Source organism: Poromitra crassiceps (assembly GCF_964638095.1).
Source record: "Poromitra crassiceps genome assembly, chromosome: 2".
NCBI classification, from domain to species: domain Eukaryota; kingdom Metazoa; phylum Chordata; class Actinopteri; order Beryciformes; family Melamphaidae; genus Poromitra; species Poromitra crassiceps.
Window position 1 is genome coordinate 110,154,760 of NC_139624.1, and position 17,193 is coordinate 110,171,952.

The 17,193-nt window shown below is 44.5% G+C and overlaps 1 protein-coding gene across 1 annotated transcript; it reads right to left on the reverse strand.

Moving 5' to 3' along the window:
- Positions 1 to 12,939: 12,939 nt before the first annotated feature.
- buc (bucky ball) lies at positions 12,940 to 16,889 on the reverse strand (the record flags this gene model as incomplete). Its single annotated transcript, XM_083631898.1, has 4 exons — positions 12,940 to 13,002; positions 13,887 to 15,298; positions 16,450 to 16,623; positions 16,883 to 16,889. The coding sequence occupies 4 exons, from the start codon at positions 16,887 to 16,889 to the stop codon at positions 12,940 to 12,942; spliced, it is 1,656 nt and encodes a 551-aa protein (XP_083488024.1).
- Between the last annotated feature and the right edge of the window lie 304 nt (positions 16,890 to 17,193).

Below are 17,193 nucleotides of genomic sequence, written 5' to 3' on the forward strand. Positions count from 1 at the left end.
GGCACAGTTGTTTTCCCTAAGCTTTGGGTACAGCACTACAGGACACTTTGGCAGGTGCTGCTTGGGTGCCAGTGGACTCTTTATGTCAATGAGCTTCCTGGGGTCTTCAGGGCCCCTCCATTTCTGCCGTGTCCGACAAGAACTGTTCTCAGATATCTCTCCCTCAGTGTCGCATTCGCGATACGGGCCATGGATGTCAGAGCCGGGGCCTTTTCGTGGCAATCTGTTTGTGTGAGATTTACAGGCCTCACAAGTCAGGAGGAGTGAGTCATTCCACGGTTGGAAGGGAACCGCTTTTCTTTTCAAAATCCACCTGCATGGGTCTAATCCAGGTCTGGCAGATATGCAGATCCTGCGAGTTGACAGACATCTAGCACAAAGTCGTTCCCCATTGGCGCCACGGGTGTTGAAAGCATTCTCATTGATATTTCGGTTGAGGCAACATTCGTGGTCAGAGAGGCTCTGCCAATCCACCTTTTGCTTTGTTTTGGGATATTTGGATTTAAGAACATTTGGGTGTTCCTTGTACTCGAAGTCTAGTTTTCTTCTTCTGGTGGACACATCTGTACCGCGGCTGCGCGGGGATTTGGTCTGCTTCTGGGGAGTTGGTGGCATGGGAGTTGGTGGCATTTTGCTAGAATAGTATGGATTCTCAAAATCAGCTAGCCAACTGGTTGAGGGGAGGTAAGCAGGCAATGACTCAAATGAAGTCTCCTGGTGATCCTGGTCAATCAAGTCTACTCTCTCTGGGCTTATATCTGCTGTGAGAGGGGAATTCTCCACCAACATTGAGCTAGGTGTAAGAGTCTCCTCTGCTGTAGGGCTCAACTCGGAGACAGGAACCTCTTCTGTAACAGGGACATCCATTGTAGGGTAGATAGCTGCTTCAGATGGCATCTCAACTACAGGGCCCTCCGCTGTGGGGACCACCTCCACCACAGGGTCTTCTACCAGAGGCGGTATCTCAATCACGGGGTCCAACTCCTCCACAGGAACCTCTTCTCTCACCATCAGTGCATCTGCCAAGGAGTCTTCAACTTCTGGAGTCAACGTTTCCATATGGGGGTCTGTGATGCTATTTTGGATCAGCCACTCTGAGGTGGGAATACAAGTGTCTTCCATTGACCACACAGTGGACTCCATCCCTCTCAGCTCTTCCAGGTCAAAGGGCGTGTGGAGGACTTCAACACTGTTGGAAGTCCTGCTCATATTCAGATCTTCCCTGCACCTTGTCCCATGGGCATCACTGAGGACCATTACTCCGGAGCCCACATCGGACGCCACAACCTCAGGCACCATCTGGTTCCTGGACTCATCCAGGGCGGGGATCTGGTCATCGCCAGGCATTCCCACCAGCAGGATATCAGGACACGTTTGGAGGCACTGCTCCGATGGGTCCACAGGCAGGCACAGCTCCTCCTCCTGTAACGCATGGCCCTCCATGATGGAGCTACACCGGGCCACATCTTGAGAGTAGCCCTGAGCCAGCTCTGCCGTCTCGTGAGAACGCAGCACTTGCAAGCCCACCGGAGTGCTGCAACATTCAATCCTCACCTCCTCCGTCTGGATCACAAAGCTACTCTTCATAGGCGGCCTGGTGCTGGGAGAGGGCCCCACAACATCCTTGTGGGCCACTGACCGATCCCCCGTCTGCACAGCCATGGTTGGGGAGAGAGGCTGACTGGTGGGGACACAGATAGTTTTGTCTGGATGGTTGTTGCTGTGGACAGGAAAGCCACTGAAGGCCTCAACCTCACCAGAGACTTGGGGGTTGGGCCTTGCAGACAGTGGCTCAGTCTGCACCTCGGAGCTGATCATCTCTCTAGCTGGGGCATTGTGCTGGTAGCGGAACCTGCGGGCGTGATAGGCCATGGTCTGGTAATGGTGGGGGTTGAGCATGCGCCTGTAGTCCATCAAGTGGAGGTGGGTTTGGGGTAGAATGTAGCCTGGTGGCTCCATGTACGGGCTCGGCTGATAGTGGGGTATCGCTGGCATGCCATAACCTTAACAGTAAATTAAGAAAGTGTCAGTGTGTGTGAATGTAGTCAGGGTTTAAATGTGGTCAGGGTTTGAAAAATGTTTGGACATTATTTTATTACAATTTAAAAAAAAAGTACATTTGACTTATGGTCGAGAAAGATTAAACTCTCTCCTAAGAGAGAATGGGTCATTGCAACAGCAAAATAAAAGGATACACCAAAGACAAAATAGAAAATATAGAAATATAGCAAATGAGGGGAATGATCATTCACATCTACAAAGAATACACTATGCAAAAGTGCAGCATTATGAGGGTGTGTAAAATACAGCAAGTATAACATACTGAAACAAAGAAACGTGAAAATAATATAACGTACTAAAAATGAAACATGCCGTTATGAAATAAGTGACAAATTACATGCAACGTGTTATTCACATAAAACATCTCCAGAAGGTCATACTATATAAATAACTTTGAGAACATTAAGATTTAGATGTGCACAACTAGGTCATAAATTCCAGATGTAGGTTGCTGAAAAGAAAAGGTGACAATGTGGAAGGTGCATTCTTGTCTGTTGTCTTTATCAGAACATATTTCTAGTTGGATGTGGATGTCCAAAAATATACTGCAGAGAATATACATCAAGATCAGCAACGATGGCAACATTTAACTTAAACAAAGTTGAACTGGTTGCAGTCCATTTACTTGTGTAGATCAAAAGGTTTATGGCACAGTGCTTACATGCAGGACAACCATTACTTACACCAGAAAGACACAGGACTTAGCTTAATTGATATTAACAGATAATTCACCAACATGCACACAAACTTACCTAAACCTGGGAAGCCACAGTAGGGGTTGTAGGACACAGGCATGGGTAACGGCATGGGCCACTGCAGATTCTGCATAGGCAGGTAAGGTTGGGAGGGCTGTATGTAGAAGAAGGGTTTGTGGTGCTGCTCCTCTGGCCGGGGGCCTCCATAAGGCCCTGGAGTAGGCTGATGGGCCCCCGGGGCTGGAGTTCTATATGGCCCTTGAGGGGGCTGATGAGGCCCCGGGGCGTGCTGAGCTCCAGGCGGCAGGTTGGGACCCCGAGGGCCTGAGCCGTACATCTGCTGCTGTGATGTGGATGCTGCTGAGCCGTACATATGCTGCTGTGATGTGGACGCTGCTGCCTCCATATCTGTCAAAGTGAGGTAAAAGGCAGAGGATAATTGTTTGCTTCGTCAGTAAATGTGTTGCAAGACTCCTAATCATTTGATTATTTTATAACACGGTGCAAAGAATAAGTAGGTAGTGAACAGCCATACATACATGCAAAAAGAAGATTACCACTGACAAACCAACACAGCTTTCCAAAGGGAAATCAGAGGTTCGCACTCATGCCGCATGCTAGATTGAAATGCCGCACTAATTGGATAGATTTGGGTTCCAGGTGATGATTGTCGAATCAGACTGTACTAACCTGAATGGAAAGCCAATGGAAAATGCTTATTTGGGATTCCCGCCCACTGTCGTGTGTCAGCTCAACTGACTGGAGGATCAGAGAGGGCAAAAAGCAGAATCAGATAATTTAATTGGCTGAAAAGAAGAGAAGCTGATTGGCTTTAAGGAAACAGGCCTGCGGCTCGTTGGCTGTAAATAAGCAGAACCACAGAACCTGTGTGCAACCAACCCAACCTTCCCTAAAAATGCATAGTTAATGTCAAGGTGTCCTATGATGATATACAAGTTGGTCCCCAGAAGAAGCAATTATGAGGTTAGATGAGGTGTTGCTTGGTAACCTGCAGCAATATTTACAAATTGTATTTTCATTCAAAATAAGGTCATCATGTAAACTGACCAGTGATATTCAATCAGTAGAATGTAGATGTGTTGTGTATTCTGGTGTTTTCTTTAAGGCATAACAGGATAGATCCATCACACTGTCCTAAATGTGTATCTTTCAGTAGAGGTTTACTTCCATTTACAAATCTCACCTTACAACCAAGAAAACGGCAGAAACAAACAAGAAATTGTGCCAATTCGCCTTTTCAGATGCTCGTGTATTTAGGATATTAAACTTTAGCTTTACACTATTCAATTGCTGCAAAGTAACATCATCCTTATCAATGCTATGCTTAGTTTCCAGCTCCTTAATTTCTCTTTCTAATGCCATTATATGACTATTAACACATTGACTGCCAGACGTTTTTTTTTGCTGTAGGTAGCTTCTGCCAAGCCGTTTTTTGAGGATTATGGCTCATTTTATAAGAGCCGAGGATTCGTTTCAGCTTGGAGTTTGTGAACATACAATATCTCAAAAGTACTAATAGAATGTGTACTTTCTCTGTCTAAAAGAGTTAGTTTGTAGAGTTAGTAGTTATGTAAGCATTAGCAGTTGAATACAGCATGGTTTTAGCGTGAAAAAGAATATTCAGAGATAAACGGCTTTTTGTGAAATTGGATGGAACTGTCACTTTAACCATTCATTTTTGGCTCTCTCTCTCTCTCTCTCCCTCCCCCTCTCGCTCTCTCTCTCCCTCCCTCTCGCTCTCCCTCCCTCTCTCTCTCTCTCTCTCTCTCTCTCTCTCTCTCTCTCTCTCTCCCTCCCTCTCGAGTTGCTTCAACTCCGCCCTCCGTGGGCGGACAAGCTTGTCACCAGTCAGTGCTTTGCTGCTCTCCTGTGCCTGTCTGGCCTGTCTGCACGGCCGCTGTTTGAGGAAGTCGGGGTGGACTCGCTCGTTTGGAGTTTTGGTTGAGAGAAGCTTTTGCGATTCTGGTCATATTTATGCTGCGTGTTTCAAAGTGTGTTCCTCCACCTGTTATCTATCACCCGATCATAGTAGATCGGCTGAATCTATTATGTAAATTTGCAATCCCGCATCGCCAGCAATCAGCGCGAAAAGGAGAATGGCTGGGCTGAGAATGGCTTGACAAGTTAAAAAAATGCTTTCCTTTCTCTAGCGAGGAGAGCACTGTTGCCACTTAGTGGGTCGGTGGAATGGGTTGTAAACGTTCGGTGGCTCCAATAATTATATAAGAGATGTAAAAGGCTTAGATGCACAACCCACCGTCAAAAAAAAAAAATCGATGCCAAAAACGTGTAAACACGTTGTTGGCAGGGAACAGCTGGATTCTGAAAACGTGTTCATACGTTGTTGGCAGGGAATGTGTTAAATGTATTTTTCACGTGGGAAGAGTCAGGGCTGGACTGGGACCAAAAAAGCTACCTGCCATGTGTCAGACAGGCCCACAATTTCGAATCGGCCCAATTTTTCGAGCTCGCGCTCGCATGGGTTGGGGATTTACTTATAAAGCCACATGTTATGACCCGGTCTAGGGGTTTTAGGTGTAATCATGGGTCGCGGAACCGCCCGGGCCACACGGGCCTGGGCCTGGGTACATTTCAGTTCCCCCCCAAAAATTTTTTTTTTTTTTTTTTTTTTTCAAATACATAATACATACTTTTTCACCAACCTGACCGGCCCACTAGCGAGCGGCCCACCTGCCATTGCACCGGTAGAATTACATTGCAGTCCAGCCCTGGGAAGAGTACGAAATAATGCATCCTCGACAGAAAGCTTTAAAGGTTTCCCAAATAAGAATGGGGCAAGTATCCTGGTTCTGATGAGCTTCCACAAAAATATCAATCTGAGTATTCATAAACTCCACAAATTTTGTGTCCAACAATAGCATGGTGTTAAAACGCCATGCTCTTGTTGGAGCTACAACCGTCTTAAATTGTATAGTTAATAACAACGGTGAGTGGTCAGATATAATTCTAGGCAAATACTCACATTCTGAAATACAATCTAAAAGAGCATTATTTGTCATAAAAAAAATCAACCCTTGAATAAGAATTATGCACTTGGGAGTAGTACGAGTATTCCCTCCTGGTAGGGTGCATTGTTCTCCATATCTCACATAAGCCTATATCTTTTATGTTTTCAATTAACGATTTAGCCATATTGGAGAGAGGTTGAGAGTTATGTGGAGCATGGTGAAAGTTCAGGCAAATGACTTGCTTGGCAAATTAAAAAGATGGAAGAGGAAAGAGCAATCCATAGTATTAGAGGCTCTGATGGAAGTATTACAATGGACCCGGTATCCATAGGACTTTCAGATCATTTTTATCAAGAGCTTTATCAGTCTGAGAATACTGGCTCCTGAGAGAGCATACAATCATTTTTAGATGGAATAGTCTTCCCTACAATATCAGAATCAGATAAAATAGATTTAGACAGAGATATTTCTTCTGTGGAACTAGTAAAAGCTATAGATAAGTTACAAAATGGTAAATCTCCCGGTGATGGTTTGCCTATTGAGTTTTACAGGTGCTTTCTATCTAAGATCGTGAATCCATTTAAAAACATGATTATGTCTGCTATTTTAAAAAACAAACTACCTGAGTCCCTTACACTAGCTATCATTACCCTTTTAAAAAGAAAGATAAGGACCCATTACTCTGTGCCTCAATGAGACCTGTATCACTTCTGAATGCTGATTATAAAATAATTGCTAAGGTGCTTGTACAGCGGCTAGATACAGTTATACATGGTCTAATACATTCAGATCAGACGGGGTTTATGGGAGGTAGGCTATCCTCGGATAACCTTCGGAGATTCTGTAATGTGATTTCACATACTCATGATGATAGGTCTCCCATGGTGGTAGTAGCAATAGATGCCGAAAAGGCGTTTGATAGAGTTGAATGGAACTATTTGTGGGAGGTATTTAATTTCGGCCCAGTATTTATATCATGGATTAAATTATTTTATCAGTCTCCGAGGGCATCTGTAAAAACCAATGGGCAGACGTCTGAACCTTTCTTCCTGGGAAGAGGCACAAGGCAAGGATGCCCTTTGTCTCCCTATCTGTTTGCTCTCACGGTGGAGGCTTTAGCAATTATGATCAGGTCACATGATAGGATATTGGGTATAAGCATTGGAGCAGAATCTCAATGTCATTTCGCTATATGCAGATGACATTTTATTATATCTTTCAAAGCCAGAGCAGTCTATACCTGCTCTTTTAGAATTATTAGAAAGATATAGACTAGTATCTGGTTTTAAAGTCAACTAGGAAAAAACTGAAATTATGCCTATTTCTAACTGTGACTACACCTCACTCCAGAGACAGTTTAAATGGAAATGGACTCAGAAACACATAAAGTACCTGGGTGTCTTGATCTCAAATAACCTGGATGAAATTTATAAACTTAATTATTCTCCAGCATTGGATAACATAGAGGTAGATCTCAAACGCTGGCAGACACTTCCAATATCCATCTTAGGCGAATATATTAAGAATTAGCATTTTACCAAAATTGACCTACTTATTCCAAATGCTTCCTCTACAAGTTCCTGATTATTTTTTTAAGAAAATTCAATCTTTATTCTCCTCTTTCATTTGGAATGGTAAAATCGCGAGAGTTCGCATAAGTGTATTGTATCTTCCATTTGAGTTAGCTGGGCTTGGTCTTCCTAATATTAAATTGTACAATTGGGCAGCACAATTAAAATCGTTAAAGCAGTGGTTTAAAAACCCTGGTGCATGGGCTAGAATAGAAAATAATGATGTATCACCTCTAGACTTAAACTATGCCCCTTATTGTCAAATGAAAAATCTTCGAAAAATAACTAGCAACCCAATTGTACTCAACTCTGTGAGAATATGGAACTGCGCTCATAAGTTTCTGAACTGGAATAAGCCTCTATCACCTTACACTCCTATATGGAAGAATCCAGCTCTGCCTTCTGTTGGTGATAATGTTTCGAAACAGTGGGCTGATAAAGGCATCCTAACTGTGGCTTGCTTGTATGACAGTGGCACTCTTCTCACATTTACACAGATCCAAGAAAGATATAATGTACCTAGCTCACAATTCTTTAAGTTTCTACAGTTAATAAGTTTTATTCAGTCCACTCAGCAAACACTGGAGGAACCAAAGGCCTCTGTAATAGAGAAAATACTAATACAATCAGAGAAATCAACTAAATTATTATCTAGACTTTACAGAGGTTTGATGGAGGCTTTTCCAGACAATACTCTTTCTACTAAGGAAAAATGGCAGGGCGACATTGAGGAAAACATTGACGAGGAGGAATGGATACAGATTTGTTCAAATATACACTCTGGCTCATACAACTGGAGACACAAACTCTTTACAATTCAAGATTGTGCATAGAACATATTATACCCCAGAAAAACTTCATGCCATGCACTCAGAAATGTCCTTTTTGTGCTGGAGGTGCAAGAGACAAAAGGGCTCGCTTTTGCATATGCTGTGGTCTTTCTGTAAACTGACCCCCTTTTGGGAGGAAATATGTTTTGTTAACTCATCATGCTTGCAACTTAATCTAACGCCCACTCCTCGTCTCTGTTTACTCGGCAACTTTAATGTTGGTGATTGCCACCAAAGGAAATTTTGTAATCTTGCATTTATTGCTGCAAAAAAATGTATTGCTGTTGGCTGGAAGGCCTCCTATCCCCCAACACTGTCTCAGTGGAAGGTAGAGATGTCAGGCTATATCCCTCTTGATCATCTGTATTACAAAATGAAAGGAAAGCTTGACATATATGATAAAATATGGACCCCTTATGTGACTTTTATGGATAACTGTTAAACATCGGTTGAATTATGCTTTTCTATGAGACTGACATTCATTTACTGATTTCCTCATCTTCATATACCGTTTTTTTCTCCCCTTTTTGAGATTCTTGAGATGTGTGTATGTATGTAGTATGTGTATGCATATATATGTGGATATACGCGTGTACAGTATGTGTATGTGTGTACATGTATATATATGCACATATATCTGTAGTTGCAACCCTAGCATTGTTTGTCTACTGTGTCTGTTTAAGTTGCATTGTCTTGTTTGTCCTGTTTTGTTATCTTGTCCCACCTGCCTGAGGGTATCATTCATACATATAAAAAGCATACACATAGCACTGACTCTCACTCTGCGGTGAGTGGCCCTGGGGGAGGGCGTGGCCCCCATAGTAACCCAGTTCCACCTCTGTGGGAGGAAACACTTTTGCAAATACAGGGGAGGGTTGTGGGGTATGCTGCACATTGTAATGTATTGTATGTAGGGATGGCCGATATTAGCATAAAAAAATCAATATCGGAAAATATCGGTATCGGTTTTCATGCCGATATTTTTTTTTTTTTATAAATACAGGGGGAGTTTCACTGAGAGCAATGCTCTCTTTTTCAGGAGTGCCCTGTTCACATTCACACACACACACCTGGAAGCTGACCAGTACAACCACAGTCTGATCTGTTGGCCACTGAGCAGCTCCACTGGAGCGGTTGGGGTTAAGGGCCTTGCTCAAGGGCACCTCAGTGGTGGTAATGAGGGAGGGGCAAGCGCTGCCTTTTCACTTTCCCCACCCAGATTTATCCTGCCGGTCCCGGGGATTGAACCGACGACCTTCTGGTCACAAGCTCGCTTCTCTAACACTTACAACTTTAACACAACATGCATATTATATATTAAACTCTTCAGCTACATTAAGCTACCGTACATTATGTAACTTGTTACGTGAAATTTTGGTGGAAAAAAAGCCTGCTTATATCGGTATCGGTTGATATCGGTATTGGAAATTAAGAGTTGGACATTATCGGATATCGGTAAAAAAGCCAATATCGAACATCCCTAATTGTATGTCTATAATTCAAAAAAAAAAAGAGAATTGTGCCAATTCCATCTTGTGAAGGGCTCTTTGCATGAGTGGTGTCTTAATCGAATGTAAAATGCAAGTTTCCTTCCAAAACGATGCAAGGCACACTGTAGGATTTGAGAATAATTAAAATGCCTTTATTTTACATGGCAAAAAAACAAGTTTGAAATTAAGAAATTGTGCTACTTTTGGATGCCAATGGTCGTTCTAAAAACATTGGTACATGAAAACATGTTTTGGCACAGCCTTCACTGGAGATACATGAATTGTAAATTTAGAAAGTTTGTTTTGTCCAGTTGAAACGGTCTATACATAATAAAAACAAAAACAAATAAGTAATCAATGTGCTGAATGATTGCCAGGTCAACAGATTTTGCTCATTATGGTGTAGTATCTAAAACAGGATTTCCAGCAGTGTAATACAGGCCAGCTGGACCAGCTGGTATTATTTGCCTATGCATATCACCTACAGTACATTGGAAACATAAATTAACCCTCATGCTCAGTGTAAAAGTGTGGGAAACTCCAGTCCAGACATGTCCACTCTTCTTACAAAAGGTACGATGGGATTTATTTTCTGATCAAGTCCCCGCCCCCTTACCTCTACACTACCCAGACAGCCTGAGGTATGATAGGATTGAGATAAATCAAGGCTTAAATGTAATGAAAATGTTTTATTGGATTGGCCCCAAACAGTGGCAAACCAACATCTGCAACACAAGCAATAAGCTGGCAATTTGCCAGTGTGTGAAATCCATTAACGAATAGTGAGAGTGGTCTGGCAGAGTCCATGGACCTCCTGCTCAAACCTTATACATGTGTGTTCCTCGCATTTAACAAAAAAAGGCTTCCTTAACACGTGCAGTGCATTCCCACTGGTGCTCAAAGTATTTTCAAAAAACATCACTCCATGGTGTTCTGTTGGTGGGACCTGACAAAGAAGAAAAAGTGTCATTGGATTAAAAGAGCCGTTTTAAGTGGGTCAGCAGCAGCACAGTATTGCAGAGGGAAATGACTGTTTTTTGGGGCTGTATGAAATAACCAGTCAAAATCATCTGGCAATGTTAATGGGCCTCCTGCAGTGAAATGCCAATAGAAATGGTTTTCCCTCTTATGTGGAACAGAAACAGCCTTTATCTTGGGTAGTACATTGTGCATTTCACCTACTGATGAAAACATTGTCCAGAAGTCAGTGCCTTGGTTCTCCTCTGACCATGGAACCTGGCAAACGCAATAGCAAAAAAAAAAGACACACACACACACACACACACACACACATGTTAAAAGAAAAATGTCTCAACTGGGTCAAAGTTACAATATTACAGAGGGAAATAAAGGTGACATTTTACCCGTTTCCCAGTGAAATTGTGGCTCCTCCTCATTTTTCTCATCTCTTTGCCTGTGGTACATCAGTGGCTTGCAGGGCGCTTTCCTCATAGTATTGATCTCTGGCCAATATAAATGATTGCACCAAATCAGCTGGGGCTCATCAAAAACATGAATTCAAATATGGATTATGACTAAGACTATGGGCCCTATCTTCGCAAAAGCGGTATTTTAACGTTTACGCCCGTAACGCCGCGCTCAATGCAAATTGGAGGCGTGGACAAGCGCATGCCTGTTATAATTGTACTGGACATAGGCGTGCCACATGCCAAACCAGGCGTTTCAGCGCTAAAATGTCAGCAGCGCTCAATTACTTTGCGCTAAGAGCTTTGAAAAGCACCTCTTAGGCGCTAAAATACTCGCTGCGCTTGGGCGCACCATAATCTCCGTGCTGCACAGCGCAGAAACGTCATTACGCACGTCCCGTTTGCGCCGTGCATAAATGATTTGGCACGCCTCTAATCTGCGCTTGCGCCCGTTGTTGTGATGAGTTATGCTTCCCCGCAAGTAATTGCATCCCTACCATATTTTGGGGCTGTTTTAACTTAAAAACATTGAGGTCACGTCTACCCAAACAATTATATAATTTTTAAACAGTTATGTTTCTGTATAAATCATTACAATATGCTCCCGTGAGTTGGGGATGCGTTTAGCTGCTGCCGGGCGGGGGTGCAAAACTCGGCATAACACCTGGACACTAGCGCAAGGCGGACTGCAATCTTGCCTGCCTTAAGGCACGCGCAAACAGGTGGATATCGCAAATAGGGGATATCGCGTGTACCAAGATAGGGCCCCATGATTAAGGTGGATTAGGAGCAGAATCATATGTAAAATCTGTATGAATTTAAAGGAATAGTTCACCCCAAAATGAAAGTGGTGTCATCGACTCACCCCCATATCAGCTGATTATGACTCCATTGAATCTCATAAGATGACCAAACAGTGAGTTGGTAGTTCCATCTCAATTTACTTGCAAAATATTAGATAACAGTAAATACTGGAGTTTTTGACCCAAAGTGTAATCATCTGGCTCAAAAACACCTGCACGTTACCCTCAGACTCTTCTGACTGCTCCGTCTGACGACTCGCTGTGGAAGAGCCCTCTTAGCGTACGGTCATAAAACTTGTGGAAATGTGTATCAAGCATTAACCTGAACCTTATGTCTGCATTCTGAAGGTTTCGGTAGGGTCAGATGGAACAATCTTAACATATCGGAATCCTAGTTGCTTCAAAAAGTCAGCGGTTATAACAAAGTTTGATGGGGCGTGACACACGATGCATGTGTACTGGCATCATTTGGTGATATGGCTGGAAAAACAAATTTTGAGGTTCTGGGCTAGTGCATGGTAAGTTTCCAGTGATTGTACCCTTTTGGGCCTTTTTCAAAAGGTTGTTGGCAATTTGAGCAATGTGTTATATCTGCCATGTTTCTGACTATGTTTGCTAACACGTGTTCGGGGGCTGTGGCTAAGATGTCCGTAGAAGACGAAATGATGCCAGTGTGTATGCGGCAGGTGTCAACTCCCAAACAACTTGCCGGTTTTCATCAAACGTTGCCTTTTGAAACAATCTGACCATACCGAAATGTTGAGAATGCAGAAATAAGGTGAGTAAGAAGGCTCTTCCACAACGAGTCATTAGATGGAGCTGTCAGAAGAGCCTGAGAGTAAGTGCACATACTGCTTGGACAAATCTGATGGGGACTTGATGCTTTTTTGGAGCTGTAAAAAGATGGTTGTTTTAACTTAACACTTTGAGAGAAGGCCTAAATTGTGTGTTTGGCAATCCAATTAAACAAACTTCAGTTTCTATTGACTTGGCGGTGGGTGGTTAATGACCGAATGTTTATTTTTCCTTCAACCTTGTCTCTGCAGGGGGGTTGGCTGTCTCCTCCTGGGCTTCACGTCACCTTCTTCCCACCTGCCTTGGTCTGAAGGGGCCAGATGTTCTCTGCACAGTCCATCTGTGAAAGAATAACACACATTCAATTTATGCATTTCTGATATGATTCATCCACTTGGGCAGAGAAAATGAAGTACACTGAAGACGAAATGCCAATCAAAAGAGAACTCCTTGAGTAGGGCTGAACGATAATTCAATATTATCATTTATCATCTTTCAGAGGGATTATATTGTGATGATTTGGTGATTTTTGGGATATCGAGACACAATTCTGCTTTCTGAACTGATGAGAACAAGCAAATTTGATTTAGGAACTCCGACAAAATGAAGTATGGCAGGAATATCATCTTAAAATTTCAGTTTAGTTTGACATTGCACCAAACATTACCATTCGGTTCAATATGATGAACATTAATTGTATTATTTAAAGTAGTATGTAACCCATATCGTCATATACATCGATATCAAAGAAAAAGCCTTATCCATCCACAACCGCTTATCCGTGAGCGGGTCGCGGAGTTAGCAGTTCCAGCAGGGGACCCCAAACTTTCCTTTCCCTGACCACATTAGCCAGCTCTGACTGGGGGATCCCGAGGCATTCCCAGGCCAGCGTGGAGATATAATCTCTCCACCTAGCCCTCGGTCTGCCCCGTTGTCTCCTCCCAGCTGGACGTGCCTGGAACACCTCCCTAGGGAGGCGACCAGGTGGCATCCTTACCACAGATCCCTGAACCACCTCAACTGCCTTATTGATTTCAACCATATCGTCCAGCCCTATCCTTGAGAGAGAGACCTACCCTCACATGTTTTGCACTGTAGATCACCACCAGTCTCTCTAGTCTCCCCGCCAGCTGGTTCCTCCTTCCCAGCGTCCGGCCCCTCCTCCTGGTCAGCTGTGTGTGAAAGATCTCTGCAGTGGCCTCTTTTGTGCCAAGGCTTTGGAACCTGTCGGGAGAGAGTATGGGGCTTCCTTGGCGCCGAATGCTTCCTCACCACCACTCTGGCAGGTTGCTCGCAGCTTCTCCCGTACGTGCTTTCCTCCTCCGACTCGCCCCCGTCGTACACCTTGGAGCTGTGAACTTTGCCCCTGTTCGCCCCTTTTGCTACACTTTTCCCGCAGCAGGCACAGCTGAACCTGTTTGAACCCGTGGGCCAAACTCCCCCGGCAGCTCGTGGAGACGTGCCGGCCGCCTCGGCAAGCCTCCTGCTGGTGTACAGGCGTTGAGGAAAAAGATCCATGTCCTCCAGGTCGGTGGAGAACATCTCGTCCCTGGAGGAGAGCTCGTCCAGAGACGGGCTGAGGACGCTCATCCGCTCGTGGCTCGTCTGCGCGGCTAAGTAGCTGTAGTAGTAGGGGTTCGCCGGGGAGGAGAGGCGGCCAGACGCGAGGGTGCTCGGCTGCTCTCCGTAAAGTGCGCCGCTTTCCTTCAGCAGAGCTCCGGCTGTCGGGGCACTCTCGAAGGGCAGCTTGATGATCTGGAAGCTCGGGACAGCTCTCGCTTCGTCCGGGGATTCTGTCTGATATTGTGTCTTTGGGAGTTTGTCGCCATTTTTAGCGTCCTTGGAGAAGCGTTGTGGCAGCGGCTGCATCGACGGCATTAGGGCATTGCCTCTCTGCTTCGGGAGTTCGTCAGCATTGCATCTGGGAACATCTGGATCGGTCGCTGTGACGTCCGACTGGCTATCCATAACCTCTGCTTTGGGATTATCTGACAGGCAGAACGCCTCAGGAGGCCGGTGAGGAAGAGACTGTTCCCCCGCCGTTGGCTGCTGGGCATCGGGACATTCCTCGTGAACGGAAGAGCTGTCGAGGGGCAGCTCCTCGTCAAAACCAACCGACCAGCATCCCTGAGCGCTCAGGTCCTCCAGGCTTCTTTGGCTGGACTCTCCATCGTAAACCGCCGTCGTGGAGTCACAGCACGTCACGGCCGGAGATGGTAAACGGCTGCTCTCCGGTGCAGAAGAGGAGGAGGCATTAACAGCACTCTGCTCTTCGCTCTTCTTCTCGTCCCCGGGTGAAAAGACTCCACTAGAGGCTTGGGAAGCGACACCCGAGTCCAGCTCTCTCTCGCAGCCCAACTCGTTGGCCCTGATTTTGTCCAGACATTCGATGAGCTTGGCGATGGCGTCACTGGGGTCGGTCTGGGCCTCCGAGCAGGCCATGTCTCGCCGGCCGGGGGCCTGCTGCGGGTGATACTGCTGCTGCTGGCGGAACGTGTCGTTCCAGGGAGGGGCGTGGAAACGAGGCTCAAACATCCGTCTGTACTCCATCGGATGCATTGGGGCAGGAGGGAAAACGTACCCGGGATACTGCATGTATTGGTAAGGGTGCATGCAGGGACGCCCGAGGTTATAACCTGTGCAAAGCAAATACTTATGAATGCATAATCAGCCAGTCTGAACTACAACGTGTGTATATGGCCCTGTGCCTGGTTGGACCAGTGTTGACAAAGTTAGGACGTCATTACACTGATGAAGAAGTAGCCTATCTATTTATATATTTTCTATGATTATAGAGAGCCGCAGGAACGAGTCCGGAAATCATCGATGCTAACAGTCCTGGTTCTTCACTGTTTTCACCTATGGGAGTTTTGAATGGGTTTTTGGCGCGATGCTTCTAATAATCTCTCTGGGCAACGCTGGCTTAATCAAACGCAAACCAGTGTTTAGTAATATCATCTTCACACACGAGGACCACTTTTATGAGTTTTGAAGCTTTTACATGCTGTTAAAAGGGCGGCTAGCTAGCAAACGGCTAAATGATACTACACTGTTGAGTCGATGGAGATATATACGTCAATAACGTCACCACTTCAAAGGACGAACACGGAAATTCTCTTTACCTCACCTGGTTCAGCCCCGTTCAGCCCGGGGTAATCAGTGCACACATCAACAACAGTCCAGGTTGAGTGCTGACGTGACGTGGAAGCCTATGCGACAGCGTGTAGTTCTGAATTAGCTTAGCTCGAGCTTTTTACTTCTAGGGCTCGCATTTACGCTACAAAACTCATGAAAGTGGTCCTCATGTGTGAAGATTATCCGACTGAACTCTGGTTCGCGTTTGATTAATCTTGCGTTGCCCAGAGACCGTATTTGAAGCATCGTGGCAAAAACCCATTCAAAAATCCCATAGACAGAAACAGTGAAGAACCAGGAAGTCCGGGACTTCCGCGTTCTGACTACAAAAATACGTCATCCCTGCGGCTCTCTATTATGACCACTATTAAATATATATATTAAAAAAAAAAAAAAAAATGTTTTGGCATTCACCTACCTCTGTAGGCCTACACATTATGAGCTCTTGTAATCATACAGTAGATGTGCGTGTATGTATGTAGGCTATAGATAATTATGACCTTATTGCATACAACATGTGAGTGAGTTGTATTATCTCCTGTATGGATGTATGTGGCCGTGGGTGTATGTATTGTTAATGTAGCCTATTGGTATTAGTATTGTTGTTGTAATAAAATGCAGAATGAGTCAAGTTTAAATGACAGTAGCCTACCTCCGGGCAGACCATATTGACTGTACAGGTTGTTCAGATGCCACTGCTGCTGCTGCTGCTGCTGCTGCTGGTACAGGTAGTAAGGCTGAGATGGGGGCTGAACATAGAAGAAGGGTCTGGGATGATTAGTGCGCTGCTGTCCGCTCCCAAACGAATGTGGTTGTTTGCTTCCATCTACAGGAAGTGTGCAGAAAGCTTTAGCCATATGTTTCTCAACGTGGGGTCCCAGGGGCCCCCAGCAAACTGATGAATTAGCCTATTAAACTTAAGCATTATTTAATTTACAAGAAGTTAACAATTAGAGAATGTAGTAGACTGTTCAGCATCATGCAGATTAATTGAGAATAAACCAATTTAAAATAAGTGTCATTACAGCTCAAATGACAAAGACAACTTGTTAAATTGACAGTCTGAATATGAAATTAATCATTACCGTCCATTTTCTTACACGTGCTTGCGCAATCTTTCACAAATAAAACACCAAAACACTGCAGAAGGATGACGCACAAATAAACATCTCTCGGCTAACCTACTGAAAACTATGGGCTCATTTCGCAGACGAGTTTTCTATGATCAAAAATAATAAGTCGCAATGTTTCAGTCTCACACAACGTCGCAGTGTAGGCTACGAACAGAAACGACAAGATCTGACAATTACTCTGATATGCAACACCTGGCTGGCCTGGACCGCGGTTGAAAGCGGTCTAATTGGCAGCGCAGTTTCACCGGTGTCAAGCTAAACAC